The following is an 18,362-nucleotide window of genomic DNA, read 5'->3' as shown; positions in this document are numbered from 1 at the left end:
ACTAAATGAACACTATTTTTTATAATTTTTATTAAACTTATTTCACATTACAAATTTTTAAAATTAAATTTACCAGCTTCATCCACGTCATCACTGCCATCTGGCACCCAGAGTGAAAACCTCTGTGTGCCAGATGGATCTAGCACCCAGAGTGAAAACCTCTGGGTGCAAGATCTCCTCAATAAGTTTTTTACTGTGTTTTAATTTTTGTTTTTAATTTAAATTTTTCGAACACTCATTTAATTTTTTTTTAAATATAGGGTTGTCTAGGAGAGATTTCTTGGTTTGACGCCGAAGCCACCTTGGGCCTAAATTAAAAAGGGCCTTCCGCATATGGGCCCAAAAAGGATGGCAGAGGATTCAGGAATGTAGTTATTAACAACTATAAATATACTTATTAATAATTTTATATAGATTCACTTAGCTGAATCTATATACACTTATTAATAAGTATATTTATAGTTGTTAATAGGTAGATAGGTGTATTTATAGTGTGTATGTATATATTTATTAAGTTGATACTTGTATATAATCTTTTTGTATATTGATTTTTTTATATAGTTAAGTTTGATTTTTTTATGAAAAATTTATGTTTTATATAAATACTATTTATTATTACAAAAAAATAATATTTAAGTTTTAACCCACCCTACCCAAGGTTTAAGAGGTGTAGAGCTTCCGAATAATACGCTCTTGCACCCTTTTTACGCGTTTATCCCTAAAACCTTTCATTCTTTTGATACTCAATTGCATGCATTTAGATATGAAGATACTAAGTAATAATCTTGATATTAAGTCAGAGGGTGCGCTCGAATCCAAAATGACTTCTAGCCTATCAACCAAAAGTATCCAAATCATATTTGATTGTACCCTGTTAGAATATATTAAAAATACAAATAAAATTATAAACTTTAATTAAATTATATCTTCTTTTAAAAAATCTACATTTTTCAATATACAAGAGTTTTGTAGACGCCCATCTAGCGCCCCTCGTACACCATTTGTATATACATATTGCCCTTTGTTAGACCTATCTTTTGATACCAAGCTGTATGTATTTCGATAAGAATTGACCGAGTTAAAAAACCCTCAAATTTGATCACAGTTTCTTCAAGAAATCCATATTTCAAAAATTTGGTACTCAAAATGCCTTAACTTTTTGTAGAATTGTTCAGTTTTAATATGCGGTTTTGCAGATCCATAAATAAATACACATAAAAACAGTTTTAATAAAGTTTATTCTGAAAAATAGTCTCCTTCAGCAAGAATAATTTTCTCCCATCGTGAAACAAGCTGGTATATTCCATTTTTATAATAGTCTTGAGTTTGGTAGCTAAAAAATTGAATTAACTCATTTTCGAGATCTTCTCTATTTCGAAACTGTCGATTCCTCATATGATTATCAAGGGCCAAAAACAGGTGATAGTCGCTTGGCGCAAGGTCTGGTGAATACGGAGGGTGAGGTAGAATCTCCCATTGTAAACGTGCTAGAGTTTCCTGCGTGATTTTTGCGGTGTGCGGTCTGGCGTTGTCCTGGTGGAATACAACACCTTTTCTGTTTGCCAAAGCTGCTTGTTTTTGGTGAAGAGCAACCGAAACTCTTTCCAATTGGGCTGAGTATATCTTAGCAGTAATGGTTTGTCTATTTGGTAGCAACTCATAGTGAACGATATCTGCTGTAGTCCACCATACACACAGTAAAACATTTTGTTGGTGAATGCTTGGTTTAGGAGTCATCGGTACTGGATCGTTACTGGCTAGCCAACAATATGTTCGTTTTTTGTTGCAGTACATAATCCATTTTTCGTCGCACGTCAACATCCGGTCAAAAAATGGCACTAAATTGTGGTGGGAAACCAATGAAGAACAAATGGTTAAGTGCTGTAGCTTGTTTGTTTCACTCAACTCATAAGGTACTCATTTGCTCAACTTCCAACGTTTTCCAAGTTGATGCAAATGTAAACGAATAGTTTTATCACTCACATTAAATCTTAAGGCAAGGTCCTGACATATTTGACTGGAGTCCTGCTCGATTGCCAGAGCGAAATAACCTCGTTGTTTACGATGGATGGTCTTCCAGATCTTGGTTTATCTTCAAGGTTTTCATTTCCAAAAGAAAATTTTTTAAACCACTTTTGACCCGCTTCTGCAGCTTTGGTTCCAAGTTTGAACTCATAAAGTAAACGGGCGCAAATTATCGCATCTGACACAGCCATAATCCACTTAAGACTTTTAAATTTAAAATGCACTAATAAAACTGATGAAACACACTGATTGATTCTCCTTAAAACAAGCTTTAATTTATATGCAAAATCATCCCCCCACCACAACCAGTTTTCTTAATACATTTCTTAGAAATAGGCAATTAGGATAAACCGCACGAACTTTTTTGGTTACCTGATAACAATCTAGTGTTTGATTAATTTAAAAATTTCATGTCACGTACCTACTTAAGGTTTGGCGGCAACCAAACACACAATTGAGATGTACAAGAATCATCATTTCTTTTTCGATAATCAGATGTTAACGTTTAATATAATAATGTTGCTCCAATATGAGAATAGACTTCGCCTAAATCAGTCATATATGTGCAATGTACATTTATCACTTCACTATCTTCTTGAACGCTAACGCATATCCTTGTTGGAGTTTTAGAAAAAGTGCTCGGACCATGTCTTGCACAACTGGTAAATATATAAATAAACCTTACATCATGAATAAACTTTATAGGAACGTTGTGAACAAGACCACTGGTTACATAGTTGTAAAATTCAAGACCTATGTAGGATTTTAAACTATGACTTATAAACTGACTTGGAAAGTTGATTAGGTAGCTTTATATATATTAGCAAAAGTTGAATTAGGCCATTTGTTTAATATGCGCTATTAGTTAGTTCACAATATTTTTTTGATATACAATACGGATCAAAAATAATTTCTAGAACTGATAATTTTTCTTAGTATCTTGTTTTTGCTTCCAAAATAAGACTCTCGTAATACTGTGATCGCATAATTGTAAGCAAAGCAGAAACTAAATCGATTTCAACAGATCGGCTTTTAGTATCGTATATTATTAGTTTACATTTTTTTGCCACTCATCATGACGGATATAAACTTTTGCGGATGTTTGGCGTTCATATGAATATCATGAATTATTTCAAGTTACCATAATAATTGTTTTTTATTGCTATATTCTTTATTTCTATTGACCGGATTAATTATATATAATTGCCAAAAAAAAATATCTACGTTTTGGAAAATACCCAAACAATACATAGCTAAGATTTTTCTTGATTTAAAGAATAAAATATAGCTGATGATGACCATAAGTCTTCTTCCTATCATAAGCAAGGTTTTTGAATCTTTAATTAACAAACACTTAATTTCTCATCTTGAATCTAATAACTTCTCGTTCTACAGCTGATTTGCTAACAGTAATAACTGACAGGTTTTATCGTGCATTAGATGAAGGTGGAGAGGTTAAGGCCATCGCTCTTGACATTTCAAAAACTTTTGATAAAGTTTGGCATGATGGACTTCTCCATAAGCTTTATTCTTATGGTGTATCCGGAAACATCTTTAAGATCATTGAATCCTTCCTTTCTAATCGTAGCATAAAAGTTGTCCTCGATGGACAACACTCTTCTTCTTATTTTGTAACTTCAGGGGTTCCTCAAGATTCTATCCTTGACCCAATACTCTTTTTAATTTACATTAGCAATCTTCCAGATATTATCACATCTAAGGTGGCATTGTTTGCTAATGATACTATCATTTATTCTTGTCGTGATAAGAAACTAACACCCTCTGATTGCTTGGAGGGGGCATTTGAGCTTGAAAAGGATCTCACTTCTGCTACAGCATGGGGCTCACAGTGGCATGTGAACTTTAATTCAGATAAAACTCAATTTTTTTCAGCCAATCGTTATCGCAATAATTTAGATCTTCCTATATTTATGAACTGTGATGTACTCGATGAGTCACCTACTCTTCATCTTCTAGGATTAACTCTTACTTCCAATTTTTCTTGGAAACCATATATCAAATCAATTGCAAAATTAGCATCTGCTAAGGTTGCATCTCTTTATCGAGCTCAACACTTTCTTACTTCGGATTCTATTCTCTATCTCTATAAATCTCAAATCCGGCCTTGTATGGAATACTGTTGCCATGTCTGGGGCGGATCTTCTAATGATGCTCTTTCTCTTTTAAACAAGGTGCAAAAACGCATTGTAAACATAGTTGGACCTGCTCTTGCAGCCAACCTCCAACCATTATCACATTGTCGTAATGTTGCTTCTCTTTCTCTTTTCTACAAATACTATAATGGGCACTGCTCTAAAGAGCTAGCGTCTCTTGTGCCATCTACTAAAATTCATTCTCGTGTTACTCGTCATTCAATTAAGTGTCATCCTTCTTCTGTGACTGTTCCTAAGTGCTCCAAAAACGCTTATTCGTCTAGTTTTTTTCCTCGAACATCAGTTGTTTGGAATTCGCTTCCTTCATCTTGCTTTCCTGATTCATATAATTTGCAATCTTTTAAGTTGTCCGTCAATCGTTATCTTGCTCTACAATCTTCATTTGTTCTCTTTCAGTAACTTTCAACTTTAATTAGTGGCTGCTTGCAGCCTTGTTGGAAGCGAAGAAATTAAAAAAAAAAAATACATGGGATAAAGGAATCTAGGCTTAACAGAAAAGTTCTTAACTTTACTGTTCCCATTGAAGATGGCCGGGATAAACACGAAAATCACAAAACAGTTGTTAAAGCAATTAGAGATCGTGTTTGTGATCACATTAAACTGTTTCCAACACGTGAAAGCCACCACACCCAATCAAAAAACAAACACATAAAATACCTGGATTCATCTCTGACTGTGGCAGAAATGCATCAACTATTTTTAAAGGCAAACCCAGATCTCGTACCTAATGATTGTAAATACTGGCTTTACCTTGACATATTTAACTTTGAATTTAATATTAAATTTGGATTTCCAAGGAGTGACATATGCGATAAATGTGGAAAATTCCAGGCACAAATAAAAGCAGCTGAGTCTATTAATGATGCCATTCTTGTAAATAAACTGAAATTTCAACATGAGCTTCACATAAAGGAAGCTGATGTGTTTAATGTGCAAATCAACAAAGCCACAGAAGCTGCAAAACTAAGCAAATATACTGCAGTGATCTGTTTAGACTTTGAAAAAAATTTACCGCTTCCTCTAACTGGCATTGGACAAGAATATTATAAGCGTCAACTTTGGATTCACAAGCTGTGCATTCATGACAATGTAAATGAATCTGTTCACATGTATCTGTATGCTGAGCATTTTGCAGCTAAGGGCCCAAATGAAGTCATTTCATGTTTGGATCATTACATTTCTGGTCTTACATCTACAACTACAAAGATTGTGATTTTCATGGATAACTTTTTCACAGAATAAAAACCGTTACATCTTTGCTTATCTACAAAGATTGCTAAATAAGAATGTCTCTATAACACAAGCTTATGTAAAGTATCCCCTTCCAGGACATAGCCGAATGCCTTGTGATCGTAATTTTGGGCGCATTAAAAAAAGGAGAAGAAAGAATGACAGGGTAATTCTACCTTCACAGTGGGTATCGCTTGTGAAGAATACAGATACCAGAAAACCATTTAATGTTGTTTACGTGGAACATCCTCTTACAGACAACATAATCCAAGATGGAACCCCAGTTGTTAAAGTACTGGATTTTAAAAGGGCTTATAATCCTTTAATAAAACCAGTAACTGGAATTAGCGAGTTTAGAGGAGCAAAATTTGAACGAGGCAATGTACCACTAAGTAGAATTTCAATGACCGGAGAATGTTGTGATGTCATAAAAACTTTTAAATGTGGTAAAAAACTTTCAACTCTCCTTTCACTCAAACCTAATAGAGCTTACGTAAATTTTTTGCCTGTTAAAACTGCAAAATTTTATGACATTTGTGGTCTTTTAACCCATGTCAATCTTCCCGAAGGAGTTACTTTTTATAGCAATATTCATGGCATAGATGGAGACACGAGTGACATTGAAGATATAGAATAGACTTATTTCTTTATTTTAATAATATGTTGAAAAATTACATTAGTTCTGTGTATTTTTTTTGGTGCAAAAAGTACCTAACTCTCCTAATAGGACAAAAAGTACTCAAGTCCAAAAAATAAATTAAACATATCTTCTAAAAGATTAGGGCGTAAGGCTTTAAAATAAGCAGGTTTATTCATTATAATAATGCAAATGTATAAGAGTTATTAGAAATTCATAAGCATGTCTTGCCTGATTTCAGGGTCAGTTTGAATATTCAAACTCTATTTTCTCAAAATGGCTATTTTGTGACTTAAGTACTTTAAGCACTAAGGTCTTCACTAAGGAACTGTCACAGAAAACGGATGAGACTTAATTGAATGACGAGTAACACGAGAATGAATTTTAGTAGATGGCACAAAAGACGCTAGCTCTTCAGAGCAGTGCCTATTATAGTATTTGTAGAAAAGAGAAAGAGAAGCAACATTACTGCAAGAGCAGGTCCAAGTTAATCCTAGAAGATGAAGAGTAGATTACTCATCGAGTACATTACCGTTCATAAATATAGGAAGATGTAACTTATTGCGATAACGATTGGCTGAAAAAAATTGAGCTTTATCTGTATTGAAGTTCACCAGTCACTGTGAGCCTCATGCTGTAGCAGAAGTGAGATCCTTTTCAAGCTCAAATTCCCCCTCCAAGCAATCAGAGAGTGTTGGTTTCTTATCACGACAAGAATAAATGGTAGTATCATCAGCAAACAATGCCACCTTAGATGTGAAAATATCTGGAAGATCGTAAGTGTAAATTAAAAATAGTATAGGATCAAGGATAGAATCTTGGGGAACCCCTGAAGTTACAGAATAAGAAGAACAGTGCTGTCCATCGAGGACAACTTTTATACTACGATTGGAAAGAAAGGATTCAATAATCTTAAAGATGTTGCCAGATACACCATAAGAATAAAGCTTATGGAGAAGACCACCATGCCAAACTTTATCAAAAGCTTTTGAAATGTCAAGAGCGATGGCCTTAACCTCTCCACCTTTATCTAATGCACGATAAAACCTATCGGTTATTACTGTTAGCAAATCAATTGGAATCATCGAAATTTTTCATCACAAAACGCTATTAAATCCTTGGATAACAAATGGTATTCTAAAGTCGTCCAAAAAAAAAAAGCGATTATATAATAAATTTACCAAAAAAAGAACAGTTGAAAATGAAACCAAGTATAAAAACTATAAGCGTCTTTTTGAATCAATTTTAAGACGTTCTAAAAAAAACTATTATTCTAAACAGTAAAGTAAACAAAAAAATGAAACGCAAAATATCTGGAACATAATTAAAGAAGTAATTGGAATAAAAATCTTGATCGTAATAGCCTTCCAATCAATCTTAAATCAAATAATGAACTTATTACAGATAAATCTTTAAATGCAGAACAATTTAATCAGGATTTTGTTAATGTAGGTTCTAGCATCAAAAATAGAAGCGACAAAAGTAAAATTCTTTTTTAAATTCTAATAATACCAATGTAATGGACAATAATGAACTAACGGAAAGAGAACTGTTAAAAAAAGTTTAGGATATGATGATATCAGTATTCGCGTCATTATAAAATCAATAAAGTATATAACTATTCCACTATTGCACATTTTTAATCTATCTTTAAAAAAGGCGTTTGTCCTGAAAAACTTAAAATTGCAAAAGTTGTACAAATTTTCAAATCTGGTGATGTTTCAAACGTTGTAAACTATAGACCGATCTTAATTCTTCCTTGTTTCTCAAAAATTCAAGAAAGAATTATGTACAATAGACTTTATTCCTTTCTAAATAGTAATAATATTCTTTACAATACACAATTTGGATTTAAGACATTCGATTAACCATGCTATTATTCACCTTATTCATGGCATACTTAAAGCGTTTGATGAAAAAAATATATACAGTAGGAATTTTCATAGATCTCAGCAAAGCGTTTGACACAGTTGATCATAACATTCTTCTAGCTAAACTAAAACAATATGGCATAAAAAACTCAAACATTGATTGGTTTAAAAGTTACTTAACAAATAGAAAACAATATATATAGTATAACGAAGGAAATCAAAATATATGACAGTAACGTTCAGTGTTCCTCAAGGAGCAATACTTGGACCACTACTCTTATTATAAAAATTATTATTATTATAAAAAGAGAGCACTCACGTGCCTTCTTAGGAGTATTTCTAGACGAAAATCTTTTATGGCGTGAACACATAAGTATAATTGAAAACAAAATATCAAAAAATCTTGGCTTATTATATAAAACTAAAAGGTTTTTAAACCAAAACTGTTTAAAAAACATATACTTTTCTTTTATTCACAGCTACTATAAATATGGGAACATTACTTGGTGCAGCACCAACGCAACCAAGATAAGATAACTATTCAGTAGACAAAAATATGCTATACGAATTATTTCAAACGTAAACAGTTTAACGCCCTCAAAAGGTTTATTTAATAAACTAAATATACTCAATGTTTATCAACTAAACATTTATCAGATTTATCAAAATTGATAATAAAATGACTCCTCTAATATTTAATACCTTTTTAAACAAAATAAATCATGTTTACTCTACTAGATTTTCAAATCAAAACTACATTCAACCCAAAACCTATTATACAGCCACCAAATTCTCTATTGCAAATAGAGGACCCAATTTATGGAATTCTAAATTTAATAACGACATCAAAACTACTGCTTCTTTTCACAAATTTTAAATAAAACTTATACTAAAACTTACTATTGACAATGAATTAAGTTATTTCTAAATTTTTTTTTTTTTTTTCTTTTAACTTTATTTTTATCTTCTTTTTTATTATTTTCTGGTTTTTATTTTTTTATTTCTTTTTAATTTCCCTTAGGCGAAGAAGCCACCTGGTTTGCTTTTTTCTGTTCTTGTTATTATTAAACAGTATAAAAAATCTTAATCTTATTAATAATTATTGATTAACAATCAATAAAATTATTTCAACGAATAGTTTTTTTTATAACTTAATTTCAAATCAGCTCTTATATTGAATTTTGTTTTATTTTGTTTTTTGTACCACCTTGAGGTTTTTATTGTCTTTTATTTAAATTGTGTCACATTTTTTTGTGTTTTTTGTTTTTTGGCTTTTGTTAATTAAATAAAAATATATTTAAATTAATTTTTAACGGTATTATAAAATATTTATCTTATAAAACTACTGCTTATAATGTAAAAATAAGATGTAAACTACGGGACTTAGTGATAAGACTATTTTTGTCTGCTTTTTGTCCTGGCCATGTAAATATTTATTTATACATATTGGTATTTATTTATACATATTGGTATCATTATTTAAACGGCAAATTATATACATATAAAAAAAAAAAAAAAAAAAAAGTTGTCATCAAGCTATCAATTAATGTCATATTTTATCAAGTAAATAAAAGTATTTTTATTATCCAAAATATGTCTTTTCAATACAATAAGAGTTCATATTAAAAGCTTAAATACCATTTTCAATATTTATAAACAGTAATGCCGAATCAAACAATCAACAATGAAAAACGAACTACAATCTATTCAATTAAAAAATCAAAAATGGTTTGAATGGATAGAACGGCAATTAAAAGGTGGTTCTAGAAACCAAAAATTAACAGAAGAATCCAAAGTACAAATCAAAATTTGGATTGATGATGATTGTGGAATAACTCTTAAGGAAATTAAGCAAAGACTTTTAAACAAAAATCCATTTCAGTCACTCATTCTACTATAGCAAGATGCATTGATAGTTTTAATTATACTTTGAAACGTGTTCACAATATTCCAGAGAGAAGAAATTCTGAAGACGATATTAATGCAAGAGCAACTTTTGCAGAAAGATTCATGAACATTTTGTCTTCTATGAATGACAATAGAATATTCTTTATTGATGAAGTAGAATTCAGTCTTTTGTTGCACAATGAACAAATTTTTGTTGCACAATGAACAAATTTTTGTTGCACAATGAACAAATTTTTGTTGCACAATCAACAAATTTTTGTTGCACAATCAACAAATTTTGAAATATGAAGCACAAACAAAAGCATTTAAAGCTTTTTATATTTTATTCGTTTAGTATAAGCACAATTAGCTGTTAATGAAATTGTTGGAGCTATCTTAATTTTAGACAATGTTTTCATAAGGCTGCTGTTGTTCAAGATGAAATATTACGTGCCGGGTATTCTTTGATGTTTTTACCTCCATATTCTCCCTTTTTAAATCCTATTGAAAATATGTTTTCTGAATGAAAAAAGTTTATCAGAAGATGCAAGCCTTCCCGGAAGCATATTTTGAAACCCTTTAAAGGTTCAGAAATAACTTAGAAAAGCGCACTCTGATTCGTTGGTTTTGAAAAAAGAAACTTATTATATTAATTTAACATAATATTATAAATTAATATAATAAGTTTCCCAGAGACATTAAATAAATAACAACTACTAACGTAAAATAAAAATTACTATCGTTTTATTAATATATTACCATTTCACTGCAAATCAAATTATTTCAGAAACTCTTTGATTATAAAGTTCACAATCGTTATTCGCTCCCTAGCGGATTATAAAATGTGGTTCAAAGTAAACTCATAAAAGTAAACTCATAAATTTGTCATTTTTTGAAATTAAATTGTCGTTATTTCAAATACGAAACTCTAATTGCTCTCTAGTTGATTGTAAAACGTGATGCAATGCAAACACACAAATTCTATTGAAAATTCGAAACGCTAATTTCTCCCTAGCGGGTTGAAGAAACTCGCTTAAAAAGCTTGCGCTAACGATGAGCAAAATCATTATTCTGGTTGCGATGTAAACAATACTAATAAATCAATATTAAAATATGGATAAAACCGCATTACTTAACTTATTGATGGTCTCGTATGAAAATACTCATCCCGATAAAAAAAAAGGCTAATATCCAGAAAGAAGTCCATAGTATATGGAATTCATTAAAAGAAGAGAAACTGGTGCATAAGGATCTTGAATCAAGAGTAATGTATTTAGTCAAGAAATAATCATTTTGGGCCAATACTCCAAAATAGTCTTCCCTGACGTATACTCCACTTGAATTTGACAACAATTCCTCACAGTTTGTTGAGCCCACCAATGAGCGATCTGTTATTGATGATCAACAAAGTGCATTAATTTTGAGTTTGTTGACCACGAAAAATCAAAAAAATGCAACAACAGTGGCTCAAGATCAACTCAATTCTAAGATTGCAGCTTTAAATTGTGAAGTTGCTGGACTGAAGACTAGAAAGAGAAGAGGATTCATTGCTGAAGCTGAAGAGGATGATTTGGAAAAAAAAAAGAAGAAACTAGCTCATCTATGTCAAGAACTGGCCAAAAAAAAGGCCAGTTTTTTACATAGATGAGCTCAACAGAAGAAAACTAGAGAACTGAAAAAAGCTAGAATGGAGGAAATCTGCTTGGAGCATCCAGAAGTCAAAGAAAAACTAAAAATCAGAATAAAACCTGGTCGACCGTCATTAGAAGTAGATCAACCTCTTCTTTTGAAGGCGATTAAGGGTATTGCTCTCCATGGTTCTACCGCTGATGAAAGACGCCGGTCAGAGGTTCTTCGGGTAATGATAGCTTAGCTATGTTTGTTAATATAATATTTGTTAGAATTTTACTCTTAATTAGTACTTGCACTATTGTAAGTATCCTTGAAATGTTAACAACTAATTTCAAGATTTGATTTGAATATAATTTTCGAAATAAATCCCGTTTTCTGTAAAAAAGTTAATTAAATCCAAATATATTTCTTTATTATTTAGAGCATTAAAACTCTCGACGAATTGACATCCGAGATGAACAAAATTGGATTTGCAATCAGCAAGAGCGCCCTCTATACTCTTCTGCTTCCGAGAAGTTACGGAACATTAGAAGGCAAAAGGCACGTCAAAACAGTCCCTGTTAGATTGATCAGCCCTCAGAATGAATCTCATTTAAAACATGTTGACGGACTCTTTTGCAGTTCAACTATAAAATATGTGGAAGAAGTTTGTTCTATTTTAGGGCCAAATGAAGTGTGTTTCATTAGCCAAGACGACAAGGCTAGAGTGCCAATTGGAATCACAGCAGCCAAAAAACAGGCGCCGTTGTTGATGCATTTGGAGTACCGGGTAACTTTCCCGGACCACGACTGGGTCGTGGCTGCTAAACACAAGCTTATACAATCTGTATATGCTGAAATTACGATAAAAAAGATGGTCTCGGAAAAACAGATGCTGTTACTTATTCTGGACCTACCTACATTGCTGTTCGATCAGGAAAACACGCATCCTCGACCGCCTTTGCTCATGGATTTGACTTTCAGCGGCTCTTGGATATCAAAGAATTCGACTCTATTACCAGAGATCCTCAAACTAATATGGTTAAGCCTATAGTTGTGTTTAGCGTCAATAGAGGACCCGACGAAAATCCCAGATACCAGAAAGTAATTGAAATCGGGATTCATCATTTCTTGAAGAATAACCTTGACGCTCTTTTCATCATGACGAACGCTCCAGGCCGCAGTGCATTCAACAGAGCTGAGCGACAAATGGCATCTCTAAGTAAAGAATTATCTGGGATAATACTTCCGCACGAACATTACGGAACTCATCTTGATTCTCAAGGTAATTACATTGACAAAAGCTAATTTGTAAAAATAATAACATAATTTTTAACCTATAATAACCAACATATCTTTTTAAATCAGGCAGGACAATAGATAAAAATTTAGTAAAACAGAACTTTTGTTTTGCTGGACTGGCTTTGACTAATATTTGGTCTGATCTACAAATTGACGGTTATCCAACCATTGCATAGTATATTGATTCAGACAAATCAGAGCTAGAGTCAAGGAGTCTTTTATTACAAGATCAACGTTGGATTGCCGATCATCTTCGTACAAGTCAATATTTTACTCTTTAATTGTGAAATGTGAAAATCGTTCTTGTTGTCGGATAATTAGAAGCTCTTACTTTACTCTAATTAGAGCAAGATTTCTTCCGCCACCTGTCCCTGTCAACCAAAGGAGAGACGGGCTCAAAGCAGTAGATGTCTCAGAAGGAGCAAAAGAATTGTTTCCATCATCCGTCTTTATGCTTACCGCATCAAACATTGAAAGTATTCTTCCTCGTACTGCCAAAGGATTTCCAATTTTGCCGTATTATGGGTTTTGTCCATCAATTCAGTCTAGTCTAATTGATAGAATCTGTAAAAAGTGCAATATCTACTTTGCTTCTCAAGCTATGATAAAAAAGCACGCTTCTATCTATTCTTCTGCTATAACACTCCCTCTAATCAAAAGGGTCCAACCTGTTTGTATCGCTGCCAAGCGTCAGACAGAATATTTGGCAGTCATCGTCTTGCAGAAAAGTTCGGAAACTGCTGAATGGTTAGATGAAAATGAAGTTGACGCAACAAATTTGATTGTACCTCAAGAATACGACATCCTTTTAGAGCGCGGAGAGCATTCACTACCTATTGTTTCAATCGATGATCATTTCAACAACCCATGGGAAGATTTTATAAAAGATATATAATACTATTTGCTTAGTTGATTATTTAATGAGATATCGACTATTATATAATATAATTTGATGAGATCTACTATTATATAAATGTATAATTTAGTCAGAAAAAAATCAATGGTTTTTAAGCATTTTTATATAACGCATCATATATAACATTTTTATATAACGGCATCATATATAACGGGGGGTTGTCCAAAAATTGACAGAGTTTGACAAAGGGGGGAGGGGAGTCGAAAAATTGAGAAAAAACACAGACATCATTTATGGATGACCCATAAACAAAAATTAAAAAAGACGAACTTTTCGGCTTTTAGCCTCGCTGAATCTTTTTAAAATTGAGTTATAACTAACACCCGCTGCTATTTTAACTTCAATGGACAAAATGGATAAAGCAGATAGTCTTTCTTAGCTCAAAGTGCTTTTTAAGTAAGTTTTAATCAGTTTTAACTTTAAGAAGTTTCTCTCAGCAGAAGCTGTACTTACTGGAATTGTGAGCATGATTCTGATTGGTATGTAAAGATATGGATATATTTCTTCAAAATTATTTTCTAAAATGTACTTTGTAAGTTGCTTTGCATCATTTATATTTTCTAGTAAAGTGGATTTTAAAATTTGCAGTTGTTCATAAAGTATCTATCTCGCTGTTTTCACCTTCCCGAAGTATTGTACCAAAATTATTACAATGCTTGAGCAGGTCCTATCGTGGCAAAAATTTCAAATAATTGATATCGCAAATAAAATCAAAACTGTCAAAATATTCATTAAGCGCTTTGAATCGACATTTAGTGTCGATTATGACTGCGTCTATCATTGTGTAGAAAAATTTTTCTTTGTGCTGTGTTTCAGCAGATTATATAGATTCATCCATGTGTTCATAACTGAGCATTCGTTTTTTTCGTGCTATTCTTTTTTCATTAAATTGTGACTCAATTTTGTAAACGCTTTTTTCCACAAACAATGGAGCATCTGCAACGCTTTTTTCAAATCAAGTATCGCGGAGTTTTTGAATCCAAGTACAAAATGAGCGTAAAGTATCAACAGCGACTTTTAAGTTTACTAGAATGGATTGCCATAGTTTACTTATACTATTTACATGTAATAAAATCTCATACCACACGTGTATAGCAACAATAAATTCGAAAGTTAACATTTCGTTCAAAACTGCTTTGCAGTTATTTAGAGTTTCCGAATTATCCGTTTTATTTTTTAAGTCATTCACACATTCGATAATATTATCAAATTGCAATAGTACAGCTTTTACTGCTCCTATTATACTCTCCCACCTCTGAAAGAGGTAAAAGTGTTAGTTTTAATTTAGTTTTTGTAAGTTCCCAACGCTTGCTTGACTTCGAAAAGAGTACATAGATTTTATTAATAAAGCCGAAAAATGTTTTAGCTGTTGTAAAAAACTAGCTGCAACTATTAAAACTCGGTGGGAAGAATGCTCTTGAATTAATGTTGAGTATTCTTGTTCTGACAACTTTATTAATGCCTACCATATTGGCGTCATTATCATATCCCTGTCCTCGACAATTTTGTATATCCAGACCATTTCTCTATAGTTTTTGTAATATAGTTTGCTAAATACTCTCCTGTAGTTTCTGTAACGGCAATAAACCAACAAAATGATCCTCTATCACTCCAGTTGAGGAATTTCAAAATCTTAATATTATTGATATTTGTTCAATACGACTTGCATCTCTGGTGCAATCGAACAAAAAGCCTTGTTTAACTTATACTTGTGTATAATTTTATCAATAACTGTTCAGACATCAATGTAAAAAATTCATTTTAAATGTTGTGGCTCAGATAATTTTGAGCAATTTACTTTTCATTAATTAATTAACTGCCTCTCATTAAATAACTTATACCAATATTTTTGAGATTTTTTAATCAATCTCTCGTTTTCCTCGTCTATTGTTTTTCCGTTTTTGATTGTTTTATAAAATTCCATTCATTTAACTATGCTCTCCATGTGTCCTTGATTTTTTTCATGTCTATGCAATATCTGACTCTGATCTTTCCAGTCACAACATCCTTCTTTCACCATCTGAGTCTGTGTATGGGAAAAAAGTCTACAAGGAAAGCAATAAACTTTATCTCGTTTAGTCACAACATAAAGTTTATTGCTTTCCTTGTAGACTTTTTTAATTATTTAAAGGAGTAAACTAACCATCTGTGGTGTTGAGCTTCGCCGTTAATCAGTTTTCGCGTAAAATTAAATTTAGAAAAATGTCTGTTAAATGCGTCTTTGGGGTAACTTTCATCAGATTTTTCTATATTTTGATGGGACTGTTTTTAATTAAGTCATAACGCCGAGAGTCGGTTATTGGAAATGTCCATTTTTCCGCATCTATATTTATAAATGAATCGCTCAAATGAATTGCTTACTTTTGATTTACTGAGTCATAAATTTTATCACTTGCCAAGTCTTTATTGCATTCAAACTATTGAGTCACAACTGATACATTCGACTCTGAAGCTGGTTCTGTTTCAGAAACCAAAGAAACTTTGCCAAGAGATTCATCAGAGGACTCTGGAGTAATCTTTGTCAACCCTTTTATGGTTTTGTTGAAGCATGCTTAAATACATATATATATATATATATATATATATATATATATATATATATATATATATATATATATATATATATATATATATATATATATATATATATATATATATATATATACAGTATTGGACAAGACATTTGCAACCAACATCGAACAATGCTAAAAAGTGTTCCTAATTTTACATGTCTTAAAAACGAAACGAACTATACTACCACAGCAAACAGTTCAGGAGTCCAGACTCCTGAACTGTTTGCTGTGGTAAACATGCTATGACTCCAGGTCATAGCATGCCATGACATGAGCAATCAGCTGACAGGTGACAGCACACAGGCAGAATTTCGTTGACAAGTGCCGATTTGCAGCGGACAAAACAAGTGCAACTTTTTTGGTTTGTTTCAATTTCTTAAGTCTGGCCTGTGTCAATGTCACGGAAGTTTTTTAATAATTAAAGGAAGTATCCTGAAGTTTCCAGAAGTTTCGAGAAGCATGCAGAAGCTTCCAAAAGTTTCCAGAAGAAGCATCTGGAAGCAACCAGTAGCATCCAGAAATATCCAGAAACATTCAGAAGCATCCAGACGCATCCAGAAGCTTCCAGAAGCATCGAAAAGAAGCATCTAGAATCTTCCAGAACAGGTTCACACAGCTTCATTTTACTATATAAGAGACATGTAAATCGACATGTAATTCAGTAAGCATATGGAAGTCAATCAGTCAGTATTATCAAGACAGTTTATCGAAGTGAGTTTTATCAAAGTGTTTTATCGAAGAACATCAATACAAGAAGTGAAATACAACAAGTGATTCATTACATCAATACAGCCCACATCCAACCAAGACGTTGTGTTCCACAAAGCATTATTGTATCATCACAAGGTAAATGTAACACGGTAAGCCTTGAGAGGCGTGATTATTTATTTTTATTATTTTTATGACTTCAAGTGCAAAAATGGCTCCCGACAGTCTTGGATTAGAACTAAGAAAGAAAATTATTGGCGATTACGTGGAATGTGGAAGTGGAATGTCACAAAAAAGAATATGTGATAAATATCGCGTGAAATAATGGACCGTATCAAGACTATGTTCCAAATATTGTTCTACGGGGAAGTTGGCAGCAGATAACAAAGGTGGAAGACCGCGCTCCACCACTTCTAGAGAGGATTCTATGATCGTCAGATCCGTCAAGAAGGATCCCTTGATATCATCAGTTGAGATACAAAAGCAATTAGAGCTGCCTGTATCGGGCCGAACAATCAGACGACTTGCTGTTGAAGCCGGGTTGTTTTCTCGACGCCCTGCAAAGAAACCGCTGATGTTTTTCTGCTAACATTCTAGGTCCAACACATCGAAACGATGGAATAATGGACCGTTTCATGTATAAAAATATCCTGAAAGATATTATGTTACCTCATGCTGAATCGAATATGCCAATAAAATGGGTTTTTCAGCAAGACAACGATCCGAAACACATGGCAGAAGTAGTCAAGCAGTGGTTTCAAGACAACCACCTATCGGTGATGGATTGGCCGCCTCAATCTCCGGATCTCAACCCTACCGAGAACCTGTGGGAGATCGTCAACCGCAGAATTAATCGTGAAGGTGTTCGTAATAAGGATCAACTGTTTGAACAAATCCAAAAGGCCTGGGCAGCGATTCCACAAAGTTTTATTGATCACCTGATCGAATCTATGCCTCGAAGATGCAAGGCTGTGATCGACAACAAAGAATTCGCCACGAAATATTGATAGCGAAATACAGCTTGGTCAAAATTTTGTCGAGTTGCACTTGTTTTGTCTAGAAGGAAATCAACTTTTTTTAATACTTTTGATTAATTTATTAATTTTCGTGTACAAATAATAAATTTTGTGATGAATAAAACTTGAAGAACTTTGTCTCTAAACAGATACATAGTTATTTCTCTAAATTGAAAAAAGGCAGCACTTTTATATAAAGAAACTAAATTAGCATTATTTGGTTGCACTCGTTTTGTCCGATACTGTATATATTTTAATTGGAAAGGTTCAATTTCTTCTCAATTCTGTGTTTTATTAATAATTTTAGTATTTAATCTTAATCAATTAAAAAAAAAAAAAAGTTTTACTTTGTGCAAATTTTTATAATCTTTATATACTTATTTATTTAATATTTATTTCTAAGAATATGTTA

At 32.5% G+C, this 18,362-nt stretch overlaps 1 protein-coding gene across 1 annotated transcript; it reads right to left on the bottom strand.

Annotated features, from left to right (window-relative positions):
* Positions 1-1,236: 1,236 nt before the first annotated feature.
* LOC136086966 (histone-lysine N-methyltransferase SETMAR-like) lies at positions 1,237-1,794 on the bottom strand. Its single transcript, XM_065809468.1, has one exon. It carries the CDS (start codon positions 1,792-1,794, stop codon positions 1,237-1,239), a length of 558 nt encoding a protein of 185 aa, XP_065665540.1.
* Positions 1,795-18,362: the final 16,568 nt, after the last annotated feature.

This window comes from Hydra vulgaris, chromosome 11 (assembly GCF_038396675.1).
Source record: "Hydra vulgaris chromosome 11, alternate assembly HydraT2T_AEP".
In the NCBI taxonomy this organism is placed as follows: Eukaryota; Metazoa; Cnidaria; class Hydrozoa; order Anthoathecata; family Hydridae; genus Hydra; species Hydra vulgaris.
This window is presented reverse-complemented; position numbering and strand designations above follow the sequence as displayed.

What these genes read in the sequence shown, in the direction of transcription:
- LOC136086966 (XM_065809468.1), bottom strand. Translation starts at nt 1,794, where the DNA reads ATGTACTGCAACAAAAAACGAACATATTGTTGGCTAGCCAGTAACGAT.